This window comes from Podarcis tiliguerta (assembly GCF_965153285.1).
Source record: "Podarcis tiliguerta genome assembly, chromosome: 2".
Taxonomy (NCBI): Eukaryota; Metazoa; Chordata; class Lepidosauria; order Squamata; family Lacertidae; genus Podarcis; species Podarcis tiliguerta.
Window position 1 is genome coordinate 106,651,373 of NC_139535.1, and position 22,099 is coordinate 106,673,471.

Here is a 22,099-nt window from a genome sequence, read left to right on the forward strand (position 1 = left end):
GGAAATGCTACTGTCTCTTGGTTTGCATGTGCCTAGCGCTCTGCCTCTGAGGATCTCTGCATGCATTCGGAAACCAACCTGGCCATCTTGCTGGGAGCATGTTTATGGGGGAAGCCAGGTGCAAAACGGTGATGTGACTTGCCCAAAGCCTTGCTATCGTCTCTCTCTTTCTCTCTCTCTCTCCCCTTTTTTCCTGGTTCATTGTATGGTGTTTTACGTAATCAATGGATTCCTCTTCTCCCTGCACGACACCCACCCCCGGCTCCAAGCTCCAATTCATCCATAACAATGTTATTTGTTCATGCTGTGCTTCTGTGGCTGATCTGTACTTGGCTAGACAAATATTTGAACGGGAGATGGCATAGCTGCTGTAGAGCAAATTGTCCTTCAAGGGGAAAATTAGCAGGAGTGCCAGGTTTCCTGCTTTGGGGGGTGGAGGTACTGTTTTGTTCAAAATTGGTGACTTGTGGTAGCTTTGTGTCCACAACCCAGTATCCTCCCAGACTCATGATAGCTTAGCCACTGCTTTTCTTTTTCTGGATTCAAAAGGGAAGCATGTGTCACACTTTGAGGTGAAAAAACTTGGGTGGTTTGGCTTTTTAAAAAAAGTGTAAAAAGGTAAAGGGGCCCCTGACCATTAGGTCCAGTCGTGGCCGACTCTGGGGTTGCGGTGCTCATCTTGCCTTATTGACTGAGGGAGCCGATGTACAGCTTCTGGGTCATGTGGCCAGCATGACTAAGTCACTTCTGGCGAACCAGAGCAGCGCACGGAAACGCTGTCTACCTTCCCGCCGGAGCGGTACCTATTTAACTACTTGCACTTTGACGTTCTTTCGGACTGCTAGTTTGGCAGGAGCAGGGACTGAGCAATGGGAGATCACCCCGTTGCGGGGGTTCGAACCGCCGACCTTCCGATCGGCAAGTCCTAGGCTCTGTGGTTTAACCCACAGCGCCTCCCGCGTCCCTAAAAAAAGTGTATGCAAGAGTAAAAAGGGGGAAGCGACATGCTTAGAAGAGCCCACACCCTCTTTACCTTCCCCACAGATTGCTGATGTGACTTGAGCAGAGATGTGGGGCCATATTCAGCTACTGCGTCCTGCCTGCACATGGATTTCCGCTTGTGCAACAAGATTTCCTCCCTCCCACTGTCTGTGCCCTGCACCTTCCCCAGTTCTGCTCCAGAGAGTTGGAGTAACCCCTAGTACAGATTTAGGGGTGGATGCAGAACGGGGGAGAATGTTTTGTTGCGCAAGCGGAAACGTTCCATTAAGTGCTGTGTTCGATTGCACCCATAGTTGGCAACCTCCCCTTGCCAGGGGCAAAGAACCCTGCTGTCTCAGGGATGGTGGAAGGATCAAATTGCCTTCCAATACAGAGCATATGTTTCTTTATTTAAAGCAATTGCTATGCTGCTTAACACCATAGTTTCAAAATCAGAAAAAATCTGGCTTTGCTGAAATTATTTTTTTTAAAAAAAGGTCTTCACTAGGCAGCTGAAGTTCAGTACAAAGAGAGGGGCCTGTTTGATCTTGGCGATGAGGTTGTTTCGTAGAATTGGGCCGATAATACTGAGTACATGGCACTTGGTGGATGTGTCTAACAGTGACTCCCCCAAAGACGTCTGTGATCATGCAGGGATATAAGGGATCGGATGGTCCTAGTGGTATACTGGACCCAAGTTGTTAAGAGCCTTCTAAATTAATACAATAGCCTTGAACCTGATTTTAAACACAGGAGTTATATAGTGTCAGAAGTCTGTCATTGTCCCCACCCCCTGCCTCTTCCCATCTATCCCAGCAGAGGCTAATGGGAAAGGAGGCAAAGCTGGAACAATAAATCATACAGGGATACAGCAGGCAGACTCCTTTGGATGGGTATTGTGTACGCAAGAGCCTCTAATAATGAATTCTATTGTTGTATGCTGTTGTGACCCTGCACACATTTTGAGCATCGTAAGCAGGTAAACACAGCACAATCTAGATTTCATAAGCACTAGGGAAGCTGGTCTTCCCTTCTGCCTCTCTTGCGCTAACAGGGAATTCTCTGAAAATCCTTAAACTTCTCGAGTTTGCTGCACCTTGCAATGGGCAGGTTCACCTCTCCGACACAGGGGCTTTCTTCTTCTTGCCATATGCAGCGCCGTATTTCTGATGCTCTAGTTCAGTAATTGGAAGGAAATTAATGGCATGGGTAATTGCACCTTGATTAACAAATCTGCTTAACTACTAACGGCTTCCCTCTGCTTTGCCTTCAGTTTCTTGCCTTGCTTTCTCAAATAACAGGTGTCAGCAGTCTGTTGGCTTCTAGGGGTGAATTGGTCAATGCACAGAGCCTCTTAAGCACATGATTGTGTCCAGATTTTTAATAATAATGGCAGAAGAAGCCGAGAATCCCAGATCAGTACCAATCTTGGGGCTGAACTTCTCATTACACAGAAATGTGCCTAGCAGGATCCCAGGGACCCCTTGTAAAGGAAAACAGTGTTTGTGTTTTGGGGGGCGGTGTTATTTCTCAACTGGAAGAGTGGTGGTGGTGGGGTGCTTAACCCTTTACCTGCCAGCAGCTTTTCTGCTGTATCTTCCACTCCATGGGACTCCGGGTCCATTTGCCTTTGTGATGGAGCTGAGATTTGCTTCTGAGCATCAATGTGGTGGGTTTTTCCAGGAAAAAGGAAAATCAGGCTAAGTTGCCTAGGGTAATTAGCACCAGAAAAAAAAACCGCAACTCAATTTGAATGGGAAAAATCTTCTGATGCCCTGATCCAATTTAGTAAATGAAAGTAAAATAAAAATGCTAAACAGAGCTAAAGATTTTGCAACTGCCAAGCTTGTCTAATAATGCATTTGCAGCTGGTATCCAATGGTTGTTACTTAAAAGCTCTCTGCCATGCGTGGAAGGCAACAAATGTTTGGCACACCAGCTTTAGAAAGGTAGAGCTGCTTTTGCAGTTGTTTTCTGCAGTTGTTTTGGCTGTGTGATTTTGCCCATATGCATAATCAGGGTTTTCCCCCAGCCAGAACTCACTAGAACTCAGTTCCGGCACCTCTCAGGTGGGTGCCATTGCCATTATAAGAGAACAAGGGAGGTGTTCATGGTGAGTTCTGGCATGGCGAGTTTCTAGAAAAATAGCACTGTGCATAATTCCCGGAACGTAACACCCATGTAAGATGTAAGTCGACTGTACATGCAATAGCTAGTTAAATTGGATGGTAAGCTATTTTTTTTAAAAAAAACTAGGCAATAAAATGAAATAAAAGCATGCTTTGTATGGAACCTGTATTAACAGCGTTCAGGAGACTGGAAGGCAATGTTTCTTAAACATTTCTCCTTGCTTGATGCAAGGTTTTTGGACCCTTTTGTTTGAATTTGAAGGGGATGCATGCTTATTTAACGACTTCTCTGCTAATTTGTGGTAAAGCCTGACAGCTGGCTTGGGTCAGAGTTCAGTGTCTTATTTTGTGAAGACTATTAGTAACAGTTGCTGTGTAGGATAAATAACAGCTCTGGCCACCTAAGAGCTTCATCCAGTAAGGAATAAGGCCTCTCTGGGAAAACACTCTAATGTGTTGATAGAAACTGCTGTATCTTGACACTCTGGGCTCCAGCGTTGTTGTTGTTTTAAAGCCACTTTAAGGATACGATTGAAGGGTGGTATAAAAATACTTCCGTTTCCATTGTCCTATAACATATCCGACTTTCTCAAAAGACTTGAGCGAGCTCCCCCCCCCCCTTTAAGGACTTAAAATATACAAACGCTCAAGCGCTTTGTCATTCTGTAGAGTGAGACTCAAGCCATTGAAAGCGAAGATAAGAGCTACAATTGTGAACAGAAGGAGAACTTGCCACCGTCCTCAGAAGATATGTTTCCCCAGCAGGATGGGGAGAAGGTAAGAGATGGATCGTGTTGGGTGAAGATCAGAACAACTTCGCTTGGGAGTGGAACTGCTTGGAGAGGCACACCCGGAACACTGTTAAACCCCAACATCTGGAAACTCGAGTTGTATCTGCTGATGTAAATTGATTGCAGGCTGTGCTGAGGTTCTGACGGTAACATCATGGAAAACAGCATTGAATCTAAGCCATTGAATCTATCTGTAAAGCATGCTAGGGTTCATATCCTTTTTTTCTTCCCTTAGCACCGGCTACCTAAAACTACATTCCAGCGTTGTACAAGTGCAACAGGACTTCACTTTCCTCTCTGCCACCCAGTGGCGTAGCGTGGGGGGTGCAGGGGGGGCCGGCCGCACCGGGTGCAACATCTGGGGGTTAGGGTTAGGGGGCGCAAATCCACGGGTTAGGGGGCGCAAATCCACGGGTTAGGGGGCGCAAATCCACGGGTTAGGGGGCGCAAATCCACGGGTTAGGGGGCGCAAATCCACGGGTTAGGGGGCGCAAATCCACAGGTTAGGGGGCGCAAATTACTTGCCTTGCCCCGGGTGCTGACAACCCATGCTACGCCACTGCTGCCACCTACCCCTGCACTCCTTCAATCTGCTTGGGAAGAGTTCCTTATTATAATTATTATTTATTGAATTTATACAACACCCTATACCTGGGGTCTCAGGGCGGTTCACAGAATAAAATCAAAACAGCAACCAAATACCGCCTCCCCCAAAAAACACTTTTTAAAGGGGCATAGGATGTACATCGGATCAACCAAAGGCCTGGTTAAAAAGGAGTATTTTTGTCTGGCACCTAAAGGTGTATAATGAAGGTGCCAGGCGAACTTCTCTGGGGAGAGCATTCCACAGATGGGGATCCACTTCAGAAAAGGTCCATTCTTGTGTTGCCACCCACCACACCACTCAAAGGAGGGGGCACATGAAGAAGGACCTCAGAAGATGATCTCAGGGTCCGGGTAGGTTCATATAGAAAGATGCGATCCTTGAGGTCTTGTGGTCCTGAGCCGTTTAAGGCTTTATAGGTCCTTAATCGTCTGGAGCAAATTTTGAGGGGTGGGAGGGAGGATAAGAAAGCCAAGTCCTGTTGCATGAGTGGAAGCCAGTTCTGCTTGCACACAGATAGTATTGGATATAACCCAAAGCTTGCTAGGTTAATACTGAGTAGCGTCCTGTCTTTGTCACCGAAAAAATTTACTGCTCCATAGAAACAAAATGTGAGCCACAGCGTTCTTCCATATCAGAATGTTAAAATCTTATTTCTATCTGTATGTTTTGCCTTGGGTACTTTTCAGGGTGGCTGGGTATCTAAATCTTGCACACTATTCACTTGTTGCAAAGGGGTTTTCTGTGCAGGATGTGTTTCTGGCGGCCTGTTTCCTTTTGCTAACTTTGGGCAAGTCACTGAGACCAACACCTCTGTCTTTCCTTCCTCTTCCCACCCACCTTTTGTTAAATTGGGAGTGGAAACTCTCTGTCTCTTCTGTAAGTGGATGTTTCATCAGAAGTGGATATCCTCTGCTGGAAAATTCTAAGCACAGATGCAAAACACTAGAGATTTTAGTGCAGTCAGATACTGGAAATGGCGTGAAACATCATTTACTCCTGTCATTCAACGTGTGCAAAACACAATGATTGAATTCCTGTGTACATTTAGGCTGCCTAAACCCCATGCACCTGGGGGTAAGCACCATTGAATTCAGTAGGGTTTACTTCTGAGTAGTCATGGTCAGGATTGTGCTGTAACTGCGCACAGGATCGCAGCTTGAGGTTCAAACCCTCAACCATGTACACTTTTCACCCTCACCTTAAGTTCTTTGGATTCCCAGAACCAGTACCTATTCTGTTCAGTCAGTTGTGGTATTTAAACTCCTTTTTCACAGCGGAACTTCCCGCAGAAAATGGGAGAAGCTCCCTAGCAAAGGTAAAGGGACCCCTGACCATTAGGTCCAGTCGTGGCCGACTCTGGGGTTGCGGCGCTCATCTCGCTTTATTGGCCGAGGGAGCCGGCATACAGCTTCTGGGTCATGTGGCCAGCATGACTAAGCCGCTTCTGGCGAACCAGAGCAGCGCACGGAAACGCCGTTTACCTTCCCACCGGAGTGGTACCTGTTTATCTACTTGCACTTTGACGTGCTTTCGAACTGCTAGGTTGGCAGGAAACTGCTAGGTTGGCAGGAAGCTCCCTAGCCCTGCATTAAATCTCTCCCCTGTCCCACAATTCTGCCCCTGCTTGCTTTTATCATCCCAAAAATAAACATTATCTTGAAGCCCAGCTCTTATGCTTCTTCGATGATCAGTTTTGGGGAGTATGTACAAGTCCGTTTCAAATGCTAGTAATTTGGGATGGTGTGCGTGTAGTAGCTTGACTTTTGGAGAGCTATTGGCAGCTTCCTGATTCTCACTGGGCAGATCCTCTCAGGCAACTGTTTTAAATCCACTGGGTAACCTCTTCCCCAATAAAAGGTGAGCTCACTTAAACACACATATTGAACTCCGTAGTAATTCCTGTCTTTGTTCCCTTTTCTGCAGCTAAATGGATGGTCTGAATGAAAGGCCTCTTCCTGCGGATTTGAAAGAGTGAATAACTCTTACGTTTATAGGCATTATTTCCTCCTTATGGTAGGGTTGCCATATTTCGAAAAGCAGAAACCAGGAAAACCCCAAAGAAAGACTCCCAAAACTGTTGAGCTTTTCTCTTTTAAAATATGCCAAAAAACCCCACAATTTTTCGATTGGCTGGCCCAAGATCCAGGGCAAAGCGCTGCCTTTCAGAAATTCCCCTCGGACGTCGATTCCGCCTTTGAAATCCCGGTAACATCTGGGGAAATCCAGGCATATGGCAGCCCTACCGTATGGTGACTAAGCACTTGCATGATGGGCTGATGAGCATATGCAAGAACGCTGAATAGACTGGGGTGAGGTGGGGGGGGCGAGAATGTGTTGGCACTTGTCTTTTCAAACACCCATGTAAAACGTGTTGGCCTTCTGTCCTAGCTGGACGTGGGAAATGAGTGGAAACATTTCATAAGCCTAACCCATGTGCTTATTTGCGCACACACCCTTTAGTTTGCATGCAGAAAGAAGTGTTTTTTGGGTTCCCCTGGTATCACAGGAGTATCACCCTTTTGCCGGGAGCTCCCTGACACTGTCGAATGCTTAGGGATCTGTTCCCAAAACGAGTCAAATGAGCACAGTGTGTTTATCCCAGCTTATGTGCTTCCTAACTAATTCTTAACAGTTCTGTTGCTCGGAATGGGGCTTCCAGTTGTTAGTAGCATCTAGCTAATTTACACCGTTAAGCTTATTATGGCGTATTTAGTTCCTTAGTGTGAGCAGCCTTAAGCTGCATTTTATTTAATAGAGCAGACATCCTAGAGGAGGGAAATGGCACTCTTGTGTTACGACTTTAGCCCCTTCTTCCTTATAATTGCCCTGAATTCAAAGAAAAGCAAATGTCTGTAGCAGAAGCTGCTGCTGAGCGGATGGTGGCTTGGAAAATGTCCACATATAGGCAGGATACAAAGCAGTATCAACTAATATAATAGTATATATGAACCAAGAGATTCTAGCAGTATTGCGGGGGCCGCAATGTAGGGTTTTATTCATACAACTGGCCCTGCACCTACCTGGGAGATAGTTCAATTGGTAGAGCATGAGACACTGAATCTCAGGGTTGCGGCATAAAGCCCCACGTTGGGTAAAAAATTCCTGCATTGCAGGGGGTTGGTCTAGATGGCAGTCATGGTCCCTTCAGACTCTACAATGACTGTGTGTTAACAGCTTGGAGAGGCAATTTCCTGTAGCTTGTAGGTGTGTAGTAAAGATACAGCAATACCTGTACCTCTGGGTTTTGGAGCGCTGTGGTAGCATGACAACCATAGCTAGAGGTTAAAAGTGATCAGTTTGCGCTCTCTCTCTCTCTCTCTCTCTCTCTCATTAGAGCATCATGGGATGCTTTGAGGTAGCCCAGTATTCAAAGCAGTGGCTATATGCCTAAGATTCCAGATTTAAGAAGGTAAAGGTAAAGGACTCCTGGACAGTTAAGTCCAGTCAAAAGCGACTATGGGGTTGTGGTGCTCATCTAGCTTTCAGGCCGAGGGAGCCGGCATTTGTCCACAGATAGCTTCCTGGGACAGGTGGCCATCATGGCTAAACCGCTTCTGGTACAATGGAACACTGTGACGGAAACCAGAGCGCATGGAAACACCGTTTACCTTCCCGCTGCAGCAGTACCTATTTATCTACTTGCACTGGTGTGCTTTCGAATTGCTAGGTTGACAGGAGAGCTGGGACAGAGCAACGGGAACTCAACCCGTCATGGGGATTCGAACCGCTGACCTTCTGATTGGCAAGCCCAAGAGGCTTGGTGGTTTAGACCACAGCGCCACCTGCACCCCAAATTCCAGGTTTAGGTGTATAGGGAAGGCCCTTGTACATTGAGAATCATCTCTCAGCAGCAGCTGTGTCTGCAGTGGATAATCCACTGGGAGAGGCATGCTATTGGGCCTTCTGATGGATTGAGGGCATTTCCAATTATCTATCTTGACCTCAAATCCTTAGTATAGTTGAGGCAATTTTTTATCTCTGGGTCTGCAGATTGGATAATCTCAACAGTCATCAACCTTATCCAAGGAAGATCTCTTTGTAGCTCATAAATTCACATGTCTCCTGCCCTCTCAGTAGCATAGTCTTCCAAGGCGGAAATGGCTACAACTGCTGTTAGACTGTTTTTTAGGTCTTCAAAGACGTTTTGTTGGTGAAAATAGGACAAAGCTGGCTTTGAAAAACACATCGCCACAGCGATGAGAAACAAAAACAGCAGACATCTTTAATTTTCAAAGGGCCAAGAATTTGCTCAAAAAATAAAAATTGGTATATGGCCTTGAGTCCCTTGTTCATTCAAGCGGTTACGCTTTCTCTGAGATGCTATAGTAAAGAAATGCAGTGTTTCCCAAAGCTGGGCCTCCAGCTGTTTTTGGACTACAATTTCCATCATCCCTTATCACTGGTCCTGGTTGCTAGGGATCATGGGAGTTGTAGTCCAAAAACATCTGGCGACCCCAGTTTGAGAAACAGTGTTGTACAGTGGACTCAGTGGTTTCTTTCAGCTGATACAGTGACTTCATACCTAAGTAGGCAACACAGACTTTTAAATCGGTGCTGTCATCTTTAAACACCTGTTACGCTGTTGAGGTTGGCACCGAGGGACAGGTATGGCCCTGAATTTGTTGTTGAGCCACCTGGATTTGGCTCTGCCTCAGCAGTGATAGTATCAAGATGAAATGGCAATGAGAAGGTACTTAAGCCAGGTGAAACTATGGTCTCTGCAAATTAGGAGCTTCAGTGGATGAATCATTTCCCTTTCCACCCTATGTTAAGGCAACTGAAATGTAGAATCTAAGGGCTTTTGGGCGACACAGATCTCTGAGTTGGATGTGGCAAAGTTTCTGTGTTCTTCGCATCTGACCACTGTCTGCCTTGTGCTGTACACATCTTATTGGCCTGTTTCAGTTGTGCCTTGTCTAAATGTTTCTTCTCTTTTTAAATATATTAAACAATAATGGTTTGTTGAGAGCAGACAAATGAGGATATTCATGTATTCATGAAGAACTGATCATTTATATGTTCCCCCCTGCTACAGATTTCCATAGTAGATGGTCTGAATTCCAGTCTCTGCGAAGATGGCACTCGTAAGTTTTTAATCCCTCCCCTGCAATAAGAAATTGACTCATATTTCACTTGGCTTTTGGTGTCTGGGTGTAGATTAATAATAATTATAATAATAATAATAGCTTTATTGTCAATGTACAACCTGTGTACAATGAAATTAACCAAATGAAATAGCTGCTTTGTCTTCTGAAACCATAGATTCCAGAGGCGGCAACAGCCCTCCAATAAACCAGTCATATTTGCCTCCTGGATATTTCTAAATCTGGATGTTATGGCAGGCATAGGAGCCACCTTCTAGGGGCTGAAGGGTCTTTGCCCCCCTCCTAAAATATTTGAGGGGGCTTCCCCCCCCCCCCCGGTTGATGAGCACTGCCATTCAAATAGTGTCTGTGCCTCACGTTGTGTGATCGATTATCCAGGGCAGTGCTTGCTTCCTCCCCGCACTAATATTTTATTCAAGTTGGCCACCCCAAAGGCAGGAGGCAAGGTATTCTTCCGGTATGCAGTGGTTTCCCATTTCTGCTGCTAAGAGAGGAAATCAAATTCTTTTACAGAATTTTGTAGAATTGGTTGAAGTGACAACCAGTGTGGTGTAGTGGTTAAGAGCGGTAGTCTCATAATCTGGGGAACCGGGTTTGATTCCCCGCTCCTCCACATGCAGCTGCTGGGTGACCTTGGGCCAGTCACACTTCTCTGAAGTCTCTCAGCCCCACTCACCTCACAGAGTGTTTGTTGTGGGGGAGGAAGGGAAAGGAGAATGTTAGCCGCTTTGAGACTCCTGAAGGGGAGTGAAAGGCGGGATATCAAATCCAAACTCTTCTTCTTCTTCTTCTTCTTCTTCTTCTTCTTCTTCTTCTTCTTCTTCTTCTTCTTCTTTTCTTTTTTAAAAATGCTGTTAATATTTTTCTTCCACTGCCTGTACTTCTGCATATGCCCACCTCAGGCCTGTCTCTCTCTCTCTGCACCCTCTTCCATGCTGTTAAAGTTTGTGGGTCGTAAATCCTTTGACCCACTGAGTCTGCTGCAACGGCCCTGCGATAAATCTGAATTTATTGTCACTCCGACAACCTTCAGTGGCGCCCACAAGCTTCCACTCGCGCGCTGCCACTCTTCTCAGTTGCCGGATAATAGCAGAGTTCACATGCAGCGTAAAATGGCTTGTCTGTGTTGACGTGGTGTCTTCAATAACTCAGCTCGACACCAGTGCTTCTATTCTAACCCTCTTTATTTAGAAGCATAACAAACAGAAAAGGAAACCTACAGAATCTAGCTGCATGTTCGCAGCTTTCTGCCTCTAACAAAAATGAAACTACCTTGCTCACATTCTCAGACAGACTGCTCTCCAAAGAGAGCTCAGCCCCCACAGAGCACAGATCAAAGGAAAATGCCCGGGTCATGTGGGCAATGCACCCAGTGAATCAGAACGCTTCTGGAGTGTTAACTGTGCAGAACCACAACACATACGAAGTTTCCTATTTTCCTGAAAATCAGTTTTGGCCACATTGTATGACAGAAACATGCAAGCCAGCCACACTCGTTCCAAGTGTATTCTTATGAATGGATGCTGATGGATCTCACAGGACTTTTGGATGACAAATTCCAGACAGTGGGCAGGTTTTCAGGCCTAGATTATACTTCTGACCCCTTTATTGAGCTCTGCAGACATTTAAGTCTGCCCCACCTCACCTAAGTATCATCATCCTTTTACGTGTTAAGAAAATAATTCCCTTTGGGCCAAAATGTTTGAAGCCCATTATGCTCCAGTATTTGTCTCAAAGGGGTTTCAATTTGTGAAGAAAACGCAGCATCTGAAGTAGCTGAGACTGTCTTTGAATTGCTTGCCTCTGGTTTCCCGTTTGTTCCAAGTGAGATCAGTTGCCCATCTTGCGCTGCATTTAGGTGTGCTGTCCTCAATTCAGGATGTAAACAAAATCCTTTGAGTTTTAAGTGGCAGGTACTAATAAGATTATCTTCCCCTCTTCTAGCTGGGTTCAAGTTCCAGAAAGAAACGGACGCCCCGAGGTCTGTCTATGCCAAACAACAAAGTCCCGATTCTAGAGCATCTAGCCAGACAGACACCTCTCCCCCAAAAGCCGTGAAGGTAGGTACAGTGGATAGCTTTTTTCGGTAGCAGTGGTCGACACAAGAGAAAAGCGAGTGGGTCTCTGCATGCGAAGCATTGGATATTTTCTAGAAAAAGAGGAGCTGGAACTCAGCAGGAACACCTTCCTTGTTCTCTTAGAATGGCAATAGTGCCCACCTGAGAGGTGCCGGAATTGAGTTCCGGCGAGTTCCGGCTGGGGTCGGGGGGGAGCCCTGGATGCAACCCTCAGTTTGAAATATGCAAGGAACTTCAGAGAAGGAAAACAAAGCATTCTGTGCAGTGGTTCTGGGCACCCTTCAAAACTTAGAAGCTGAAGCTCTCCTGATAGGACCCCTTACCCCTCCTGATAGGACCCCTGACCCCTGATAGGATAGGTCCAATTGTGACCGACTCTGGGGTTGCGGCGCTCATCTCACTTTATTGGCCGAGGGAGCTGGCATACAGCTTCCGGGTCATGTGGCCAGCATGACTAAGCCGCTTCTGGCGAACCAGAGCAGCGCACGGAAACACTGTTTACCTTCCTGCTGGAGCGGTACCTATTTATCTACTTGCACTGTGACGTGCTTTCGAACTGCTATGTTGGCAGGAGCTGGGACCAAATAATGGGGGCTCACCCCGTCGCGGGGATTCGAACCGCTGACCTTCTGATCGGCAAGTCCTAGGCTCTGTGGTTTAACACACAGCGCCACGGAGCCATTAAAAAAATGACATGCCGTATTTTCCGTGTATAAGATGCCCCCGTGTATAAGACGCCCCTATTTTGGGAGACTCAGAATTAACAAAATGGGGGGAGATTGCCCCCATGTATAAGACTAACCCCCCTTTTTAAACATTTTTTAGTAAAAAAAACCTAGTCTTATACATGGAAAAGTACGGTATTTCACATTTATGCGATCTTTAATATATTTTTTATTAAACACAGACAAATATGTAGATACAAAAATAAATGTTATATGCATATACTTGAAAAAAATGAAAAGAAACTTGTAAGAATACAAATAAAAGATCCCCCGCCAAATGTCTTGAAAAACCATAATTATTCCAATAGCCCAGTTGTGCAGTTAATCGAAATAATTTATTGAGAACAAAATAACTCATATTATGACATTCCTATTGCACTGTGAACAAATTTTTCCTCCCATAAACATTACTCACATTTTATAAAGCCAGTTGCACAAAGGTGTCTTTATAGATGCTGAGTTATAAGCAGCAAGAATTCTGGCTGCCAAAATCATATTTATCAGTTACATATCTTATACCAGTTAACAGAGCCACCTTTGTGAAGAGGACTTAGTTCTTTCCAGGCATTTATTGGGTAAAATGTTCAGATTGTGAACAGAGTGTGGTGAAGAACACAGCACATGATATTATGGGCTGTCCCCTGAGCCCGCTAGATGACATGCCTTAGGAGAGTGAGAAAAATTCTCAGGAATGATTCACACCCCGGCCAGCACCTCTTTAATCTTCTACCCTCAGGCAGGAGATACAGAAGTATAATCAGCCGTACCAATAGGCTAAGAAACAGTTTCTATCCGTGGACTGTTAGGCTGCTGAACGGAAAATAATATAGTGCAACTGACTTTCGGGGTTGGTGTGTTGTGCGACAAGCACACAGACTGCAATGAGATTGAGTGTTTGTGTTGGGGGGAGGGAGGTTCGGTTAATTTCATTGTACACAGGTTGTACATTGAAAATAAAGATAATATTATTTAAAACTGTAAACTACTTTGGGTGCCTTGGCAGATAGTTGGCATGTAAATCCAATAATAATAGCTTTCCCTAAAAAATAACATATTCTGAAAAATAACTTATTCATATATACATGAAAGTAACTGATTTTGCTGTACATCTCTGACAGTCCGTAGTACCGAAATCAGATATTTTCTTAATCCTTGCTGGTGTAAAGCACCGCCGATATGCAGCTTTACATTTTTTCTTTAATTGTAATTTTATAGATTTGTGTGTTATATACTTACAAATATATCACCAGTTTTTGTTACTAATAATCAGATGTTTTGCTCACTTTCCCAACTCTGCCTCAACTCCTAACAGGATGAATCAAAATAAACCAACATCTTTGGTAGTAAACCTTTCCTTTGAATATTAATGGTTAATAAAATTTCAGTTCTTGTTAAACTTCCTTACATTAATAATTCATCAGACTCCGATATGTGCATTTTAGTAACTAGGTTTTTTTTTAATGTTTGGGCAATTAAGACGGTTGTAGTCAATATTCCAGAAGTTTAGCCCCAACGCCATCAAGAAATAATAATCTTGGATTGTCTATATACTTTCACGTGCGCACATTTTGCAAAATTGCTACCAATCCTTGCAGCTGTAAAATGATGCTATAGATAGGATACCTTGATCTTGTGCAGATCTATATTTCCTGCAGATTTTAATTATACTTGATTGAATTCTGTGCCGGGCAGTGGGGGGGGGGGACAAAAGGGTGTGTTTGCTTTTTGAGTAGGGAACTGTTAATTCACTGTACAACTTGCGAGCAGTCCATAAGGCCTTCTGCTTCCCTTTCCATATTGTAGATGAAGTGTACAAAATTCCAATGTTTGGTTCATGATTATTCAGAACTGAATGTTTATCATCTTTATACTATTTATTGCTTAAAAGAGACCTTTTTCTCCTTGACCTTTTGCAACTTAGTTGTTGGCTGAGAATGTTTCTCGTAGTGTAAATACGAGAGTGTTTTTGTCCCAGGGAACATCTTAGTGCGCTTTCACTCCAGCCCAGAGATGTGTTTATAAATAGCCATTTGTCTTTTCCAGCTTCTGTTTCCTGCTCCTGGTTCCTAATCTCTACTCCTGCCTCCCTTTTTAATGTGAGCTCGACTCTCGGCTTTCTTGCCTGTTCTCCTCCTCTTTTTATTAACCGGACTTCACACCCTCCCACTGTAGTTGCTAATCGTAGCGTGCTTGGAAAAAGAAACTTGCCTCTACACACCCCAAAACCTCCATGGTTTTTGCATGTAAGTTGGACAGGGAATTTATGCTGCTGCAGCAAATGCTAATGTCTGGTTCCCAGATGCAATTGGGGGAAAACTAGTTTTTGACAGCCAAGCAACATTGCCTGAATTCTTTCTTTCATTAGAGGGATCTATATTCCACGCTGCTTAAATTATCCTGTTAATATTGAGATTTTACTGATTATCAGTGCAACAGAAGGTGGTGGTTTTGTTTTAAAAGGAAAAGCAGGTATGCCTTTGCAAGTTTGGAAAATCATCCCTGGGCTGATCAAACCAACAGCGTAGCCTAGGAGGTATTGTCCGTATGTGCAGCACAATAAATCTGTTAGGTTTGTAGCTGCTGTCCCAATGTATTTGCCTGGTTAACACATCTAACTTGCCAGGCACAATGCATGCTTAAAAGTTTCATATGGGATTACCTGCATCAGCTGCCACCTTTTAAAAAAAACACTTGAGGTTCCAGGCTTCAAAGCTTTTTCAACATAAGTAGATTAAAAAAAAAATAAAATAATGCGGAGCATTTAACTATATTAGCTCCTGTTTGGAAGGTAAAACATGTAATCAGGGCTGTTTCAGCCTGCCCACCTGAGCTAAGAGCCATTTCCTCTGCTACTTCTGCTCTTTCAGTCTCTCAGATTGTACGCATTTTGTGTTTTTGTGGGCGGAGGCAGATCTAGCACCCTCCCTGTATTCAACCCAAACGTACTTTTCCTCCCCAAGGGGTGAGCTCTGGAGAAGGTAGGCCGGGGGAACAGTTCCTTGAAGCAGAAAGATGCAAATGGATCAGCTTCCCTGCGATTGCCATTCGGCAGCTTTTCGTTTAAAAATAAATAAATAGAAAAGCGGCTCCCCTTCTAAATCCGAGAAACGAACGGAAACGTGGTCCCACCCATATGCCGTACATTTAACACACTCTTCTGCCACTTTAACAGCCATGGCATCCCCTAAAGAACCGAGAAGTTGGAGCTCTTGGAGGGATCTTCCGACAACTCTCAGCCCCTTTAACAAACTACAGTTCCCAGCATTCTTTGGGTGGAGCCAGTACTGTTGAAAGTGGCAGGAGTGTTTTGAATGCAGGATGTGGATGTGGCCCGTATAAGAGTTTTGCGGCCGTTTAGAAAGGGGAACAGCCAACTTTGAGCACATGGAAAAAGAAGAAGAAGAAGAGTTTGGATTTGATATCCCGCCTTTCACTCCCCTTCAGGAGTCTCAAAGCGGCTCACATTCTCCTTTCCCTTCCTCCCCCACAAGAAACACTCTGTGAGGTGAGTGAGGCTGAGAGACTTCAGAGAAGTGTGACTGGCCCAAGGTCACCCAGCAGCTGCATGTGGAGGAGCGGAGACACGAACCCAGTTCCCCAGATTATGAGACTACCACTCTTAACCACTACACCACACTGGCTCTCACACTGGAGAGGTGAAGGTGCTCAGTACTCTGGCATGCCTTGCCTTTTCAGTTTTGAATCTGATCTGCCACATCAGCAGATGAATACAGCGTGAACTTGCTAGATCTGTCTTTCTCCGTTTAGATTTGAGTGCCGCTGCCCACTTTGACTTTGCCTTCCCTCCTGCTTCTCCTAACCCTCACCAACTCCTATAGAGAGACTGAATGAAGATGGGTGCAAATTATGGGTGCTTTAGATTGAAGGGGTTGTTTGGACAGCCAGTTCCATGTTCCCTAAACCTACCGTATTTTTCGCTCCAAAAGACGCACTTTTTTCCTTCTAAAAAGAAAGGGGAAATGCCTGTGCGTCTTATGGAGCGCATGCACTGGACCGGAGCCATGGCTCCCGTCAGTCAGGCAAAGCGGGAGCCGCTTACAGGGCTTCTGTCCCGTTTTGCGCGGCTCTAGCTTTGCTTGCTTTACAGCGAGCCGGGAGGAGGCAGGCGATTCAAAGCCAGCAGGCGCTTTTAAAAGCGGTGCGTAGCCAGCAACAGCTGCAGCAGCCTCAGCTAGCAAAGGTCCGCGCGCTCCCTAAACAGAGCAACGAGGCTGCAGAGGGACGGCAGGGCACAGGAGGGGTTGGATCCGGAAGGATAAAATTTAAGCAACCAGCAACAACAAAAAAACCACCAACCTCGAGCTCTGAGCCACGAGCGCAGTGAAAATCAGGAGGTAAAATAGGAAGGCTGCTGGGGACTGGAAGGCAGGGGATGAGGGCGAGGGGAAAATTATGCAAATCCCCCCACGTCTCAGCTGATCCGCTGGCTCCTTGAGCATGCACACTAAACATACAGCTCCTGTCCCTCTCAGTCTCACTCTGATATACCAGTAGCTTATTAAATAGTTTAGTACAACATTTGATTCAGAATATTTTTTTCCTGTTTTCCTCCTCTGAAAACTAGGTGCGTCTTAAGGTCAGGTGTGCCTTATGGAGTGAAAAATACGATATTTTTGTGTTTTAATTTTGGGCTGGCTCCAGAAGTATTAGCACAAGATCTGGGTTAGCTGGGTGGTGTGCTGGCAACCCCTGGCATATTGGCTTCGGAATAGGGATGGGGAAATGTGTGGCTCTCAATACGTTGCGCTACAACAATGTTTCACTACAACTCCCATCATTCCTAATCATGAGCCATCCTATTGGGCTGATGGAAGTGTTGGAACGCAACAACATCTGGAAGGCCCCATGTCCCCCTTATTTTCTTGAGAACAGCTCTTCTCAAGCTTGGGTCTCCACCTGCTTTTGGACTACAATTCCCATCACCCCTGACCACTGATCTTGCTAGCTAGGGGTGATGGGAGTTGTAGTCCAAAAACAGCTGGAGACCCAAGTTTGGGAAACACTGCTTCAGAAGGAGGCTCTGCTAGGACTGACTGTCAGCCTTGTTGGGAGTCTTGCATTGAACCCTGTACTATTTGCCAACTTTTCTTCCGCCAGAAGTTCCAGTTGCCGGCTAAGGAAAGTTGTGTTGCATGTAAGAAGACTGTCTACCCAATGGAGCGTCTCTTTGCCAACCAGCAAGTATACCATATCAGCTGTTTCCGCTGTTCTTACTGCAACAGCAAACTCACGTAAGTCCTTCAGGGAGAGCCCACTTTGGGTTAGGAAACGACAATGTTTAGGTGCTGAGAAAAGCAAGGTGGGCATGGTTTTCAGGTGCTTCTTAAGAGCGCCAAAGGAATCTACAACCCAAGGATGTACCGTATTTTTCGCTCTATAAGATGCACTTTTCCACTCCTAAAAAGGAAGGGGAAATGTGTGTCTCCTACCGCTTCGCTACAGGGGCACTGCACAGAGAGGGAATGCTGTGCAGCACCCCTTCAGCGATGTGGGAGGAGAAACGGAGCCCCTTCCTCCCGCTTTGCAGGAGAGGCGCTGGGCAGAGAGGGAGAGAGAATATTTTTTTTCTTGTTTTCCTCCTCTAAAAACTAGGTGCGTCTTATGGTCGGGTGCATCTTACAGAGCGAAAAATACGGTACTTCTGCATACGACACAATAAAGCAGGGAGAGTGTCCTGCACACACGCAGCCGAGGACGGTTAAGGGCCGATAGTTAATTCTTTATTGACAAAAGCACACTTCTTCTTTTTTTAAAAAAAGTTATTTACTTGATTTTTCAGATTAAAAATTTACAATCACATATCCAACATAAAAACAAGATTCCAAAGAATCTCCAGGACTTCCCTCCTCCCCTTTGTGGGTCCTATTGTTAATCATTTCCTCCTGCATCTTTTATGATAATCCAAATCTTTTACCTCTCCATTGTGTCCAAAACCCACCATTAAACTGCAAGTGTTATTCCAATCCTACTGACAATTTTAACTGTTTACAATGGCTTTTAAGACCAGTTATATATTTTCCTGATTTCTGATTCTTCCGGTCATTTTAGCCATTTCTGCATAATCCATCCACTTGATCTGCCATTCTTCTCTGGTGGACAAAAGCACACTTAACAGCACCAGAGACAAAAGCACACTTATAGCACCTCCTAAAGAACAGCTTCTATCTGTGGGCTGTTAGGCTGCTGAATGAAAAGACAACAACAGGGCAACTGACTTTTGGGTTTGGTGGGTGTTCGTCAGTAAACGAGGGGAATAATAATAATAATAATAATAATAATAATAATTTATTATTTATACCCCGCCCATCTGGGGAAACTCAGCCACTCTGGGCGGCCCCCAATCAAATGTTAAAAACAGTACAGCATTAAATATTAAAAACTTCCCTGAACAGAGCTGCCTTCAGATGTCTTTTAAAGATAGGATAGCTGCTTATTTCCTTCACATCTGAAGGGTGGGCGCCACTACCGAGAAGGCCCTCTGTCTGGTTCCCTGTAACCTCACTTCTCGCAATGAGGGAACTGCCAGAAAGCCCTCTGCGCTGGATCTCAGTATCCGGGCTGAACGATGGGGGTGGAGACTAAGAGAGCTGAGTGGGGGGTGCTTGTGTAATCTCACTATATACAAGTCGTACAAGTGACAATAAAGTATTTCAGTTCAATATTTCAATTCAACCAGATGCCTGTGGCAGGTCTGAAAGCAGGATCTGAGTGCGAGAGTACTCTTTGCACCTGTGGCTCTCAGCAACTTGTACCTGCAGAGCTGCTGAATTAGTACATTCTGAGATGGTTATTATTTCTTCTCTCTTTTTTTTTAATAAAAATTTATTAGATTTTCCACAATAATAACAAAAACCACAAAGCAGAGTGACACACAAAAATGGGGGGGAAAGAAAAATTCATCAATAAATGAAAGAAGAAAACCAATAAACAGATAAACAATAACAACAAACTTAATTCTTTACAAATCCAACCTTTTAAACATCTTGATTGACTTGGTTATTATTTCTTCTTTTGCAAGATACTGAAGGTGCTAATAATTGTGTGTTTTCCCCCCTTGTACAGCATCGGAACATATGCATCTCTGCATGGGAACGTTTACTGCAAGCCGCATTTTAACCAGCTCTTCAAGGCCAAAGGCAACTACGACGAAGGCTTTGGGCATAAGCCACACAAGGAGCTGTGGGCAAGCAAAACGGAGAGCGAAGAATCGCAGGAGAAACCCGCCAGCATTGGAAACGCTGAGGAAGGCCCCCAAAGTCCCGGCGTGGAAGATGCCCCGATTGCAAAAGTTGGGATACTGGCAGCCACCATGGAAGCAAAAGCCGCCGGTTTGCTCGAGAAAGAAGAGAGGCCTGCGGAAACCAAGAAACTGAAGATTGCTTGGCCGCCTCCTCCCGAACAAGGCAGCCAAGGAAGTGTTTTGGAAGAAGGCATCAAGGTGCTGAAGCCCAAGTGGCCCCCGGAAGATGAAATCGCGAAGCCGGATCATCAGGAAGACGTGGACCAAGACCTTAAAAAGCTGCGGCGGTCGTCGTCGCTGAAAGAAAGGAGCCGTCCGTTTACAGTCGCTGCCTCATTTAGAACCATATCCGTAAAGAGCAATAGAACTGAAAACGCGTCTCCTCCCAAGGCTGAAAGGAGCACGGTCAGACAAACGGAGGAACCGGCAGCGGAATTGGCGGTGGAAAGCAAGCCAGAGGGAAAGAGCAACGTGGCTGATCCACACCTGGGCGAGGGGGATAAAGAGCTGGATGGGGGGAAAGGAGAAGAAGCGGGTGGCGGAGAGATCTTGGTTGAAAACGGGCAGAGGAGTGGCGACACGGATGAGGAAGAAGAAGAAAATGCGGCAGGAGAGCCAGCCTCAATGGAGAAGGAAGCGCCATTCCACACGCCCCCTAAGCATTCTGTCTTGAATTCAACCACTGTCAAAGAATTATCCGCTAGCCCAAATCGCAAATCCCAAGACGTTGGGTTTTTTGAAGGTGAAGACCTGGAAGAATTGACTGTGGAAGAGCAGATCAAGCGGAACAGATACTACGGAGAAGAGGAAGAAGACGAGGAATAAATGGGACACTCTTTCACTAAAGAACTTAACTGCAGGGTGCTGGGCCTTAAAATTGGTGTGTTTAGCATTTGGGGTTTTTTTTGTTTTCTTCCTAGAGTGGCTTCCCTTGGTGAAAGCGATACTGTGCTGCAGGCTGATGCATAAGGGAACCATAAAAACTTGCTCAGATCCGAATTTTATAGGAAAGCTTGTTGGGAACCTGCGAGAATTTTAACCAAATTTGGGAAAACAGATAGTATGCATAAAATCGTTGTGGGAAAAGCTGCCTCAATTGAGCAAAACAACAACAACACAACCCTGTACATTTCTGAATTCTGCTCTGTAACCTGGTCAGCTTAAATGCCACCTTTATTCTCTTCTGCTTCTGGTAGTTTTCAGCCATTTTTTTGCAGGATGTCACTATATTCCCCCAAGGCGAGCTTGACGGAGAATGGGGCTTTCTGAGATACAGGACTATTACCACTTATCTATGTTACTGCAGTGCTTAGGGACCAGTTTCGAAGGGCACTTGGGGAACCGTTTAAATGGCAATGACTGCACTTTAATAATGTATGTGTAAAGGCACAATAGATACATTTTTGAATAGTGAAAACACTGTCTCTTCTAGATAATGACAGTATCTGAAATAAAAGTCAGCAGTATGGTTTTAGGGGGAAGCTGTGTTTACTTGGCAGCCATCAGGAGAGAACTGTCTTTGCATTAGGCTCTTTTTGTATATGACTTGTTGTGCATTAGGGTCCAGGTGAATCTCGAATCAGCTGGCTGGCCAGTGAAAAAGAGGATCTGTCTCATACCTGGGCTTAGAAGCACAGCATTTTAATCTACTGGAGCAATGCTAAGGGAAGGATTTTGTAGAGGGCAAAGCTTCTGTCTGCAGGGCATTGCTACTTTCATGCCATGTTTGTCTTTCCGAATAATGTTTTCTACTTGAAACTTTGCTTCTCCTTTTTTCTGAAAACTGTGTACGTTTTAAGCAATTCTACGTGTACCCAAACTGCCAGGTGTAAGAGTCCACATGAAAGATGCTGCACGCAAAAATCTCCGCGATGACAAAATAGATGAAACAGTGGGAATTTCTTGGGACTGATTCCTAGCATTGTGCTTTTAGTGCTTTTCGACTTGACTGCATGGTATTTTATAAATCATAGTATTTTGAGATGGGGTTAAAAGGGTTTTACCTAAATAGTTTTTAATCTTTTTGTAATGTATTCACTGAGATTAGCTCTAACTATATTTTAGAGTTGTAAAATATTCTGCTTTCTTACCAATCTTGCTAAGTATGAAACATTTTTATTCAATAAAGGCTCTGGTCATTTTTATTGTTGGAAGTTTCTAATCCAGACTTTTCTTTGCCATGAGACGGTCAGGAAGGCGAGAGAAGACCGCTGAGAAGATTTTAGTACCTAGCTTAAAACCAGTGGCGCTGTGGGTTAAACCACAGAGCCTAGGACTTGCCGACCAGAAGGTCAGCAGTTTGAATCCCCGCAACGGGGTGAGCTCCTGCTGCTCGGTCCCAGCGCCTGCCAACCTAGCAGTTCGAAAGCACGTCAAAGTGCAAGTAGATAAATAGGTACCGCTCTGGTGGGAAGGTAAACAG

At 45.0% G+C, this 22,099-nt stretch overlaps 1 protein-coding gene across 12 annotated transcripts in view; it reads left to right on the plus strand.

The window, feature by feature from the left end:
- The window catches only part of LIMA1 (LIM domain and actin binding 1), a 77,640-nt gene extending 55,810 nt beyond the window's left edge, over positions 1-21,830 (plus strand). For 7 of the 12 annotated variants that reach the window (XM_083427417.1, XM_083427408.1, XM_083427418.1 and 4 more), the window contains 5 exons: positions 3,780-3,887; positions 9,544-9,592; positions 11,558-11,673; positions 17,535-17,668; positions 19,500-21,830. In XM_083427417.1, the coding sequence (XP_083283543.1) occupies positions 3,780-3,887; positions 9,544-9,592; positions 11,558-11,673; positions 17,535-17,668; positions 19,500-20,502 (1,410 nt within the window). In that variant the 3' untranslated portion in view covers positions 20,503-21,830. The remainder of the gene's footprint in view (positions 1-3,779; positions 3,888-9,543; positions 9,593-11,557; positions 11,674-17,534; positions 17,669-19,499) is intronic. The other 5 variants (XM_083427409.1, XM_083427410.1, XM_083427415.1 and 2 more) reach the window with 1 other exon arrangement.
- Positions 21,831-22,099: the final 269 nt, after the last annotated feature.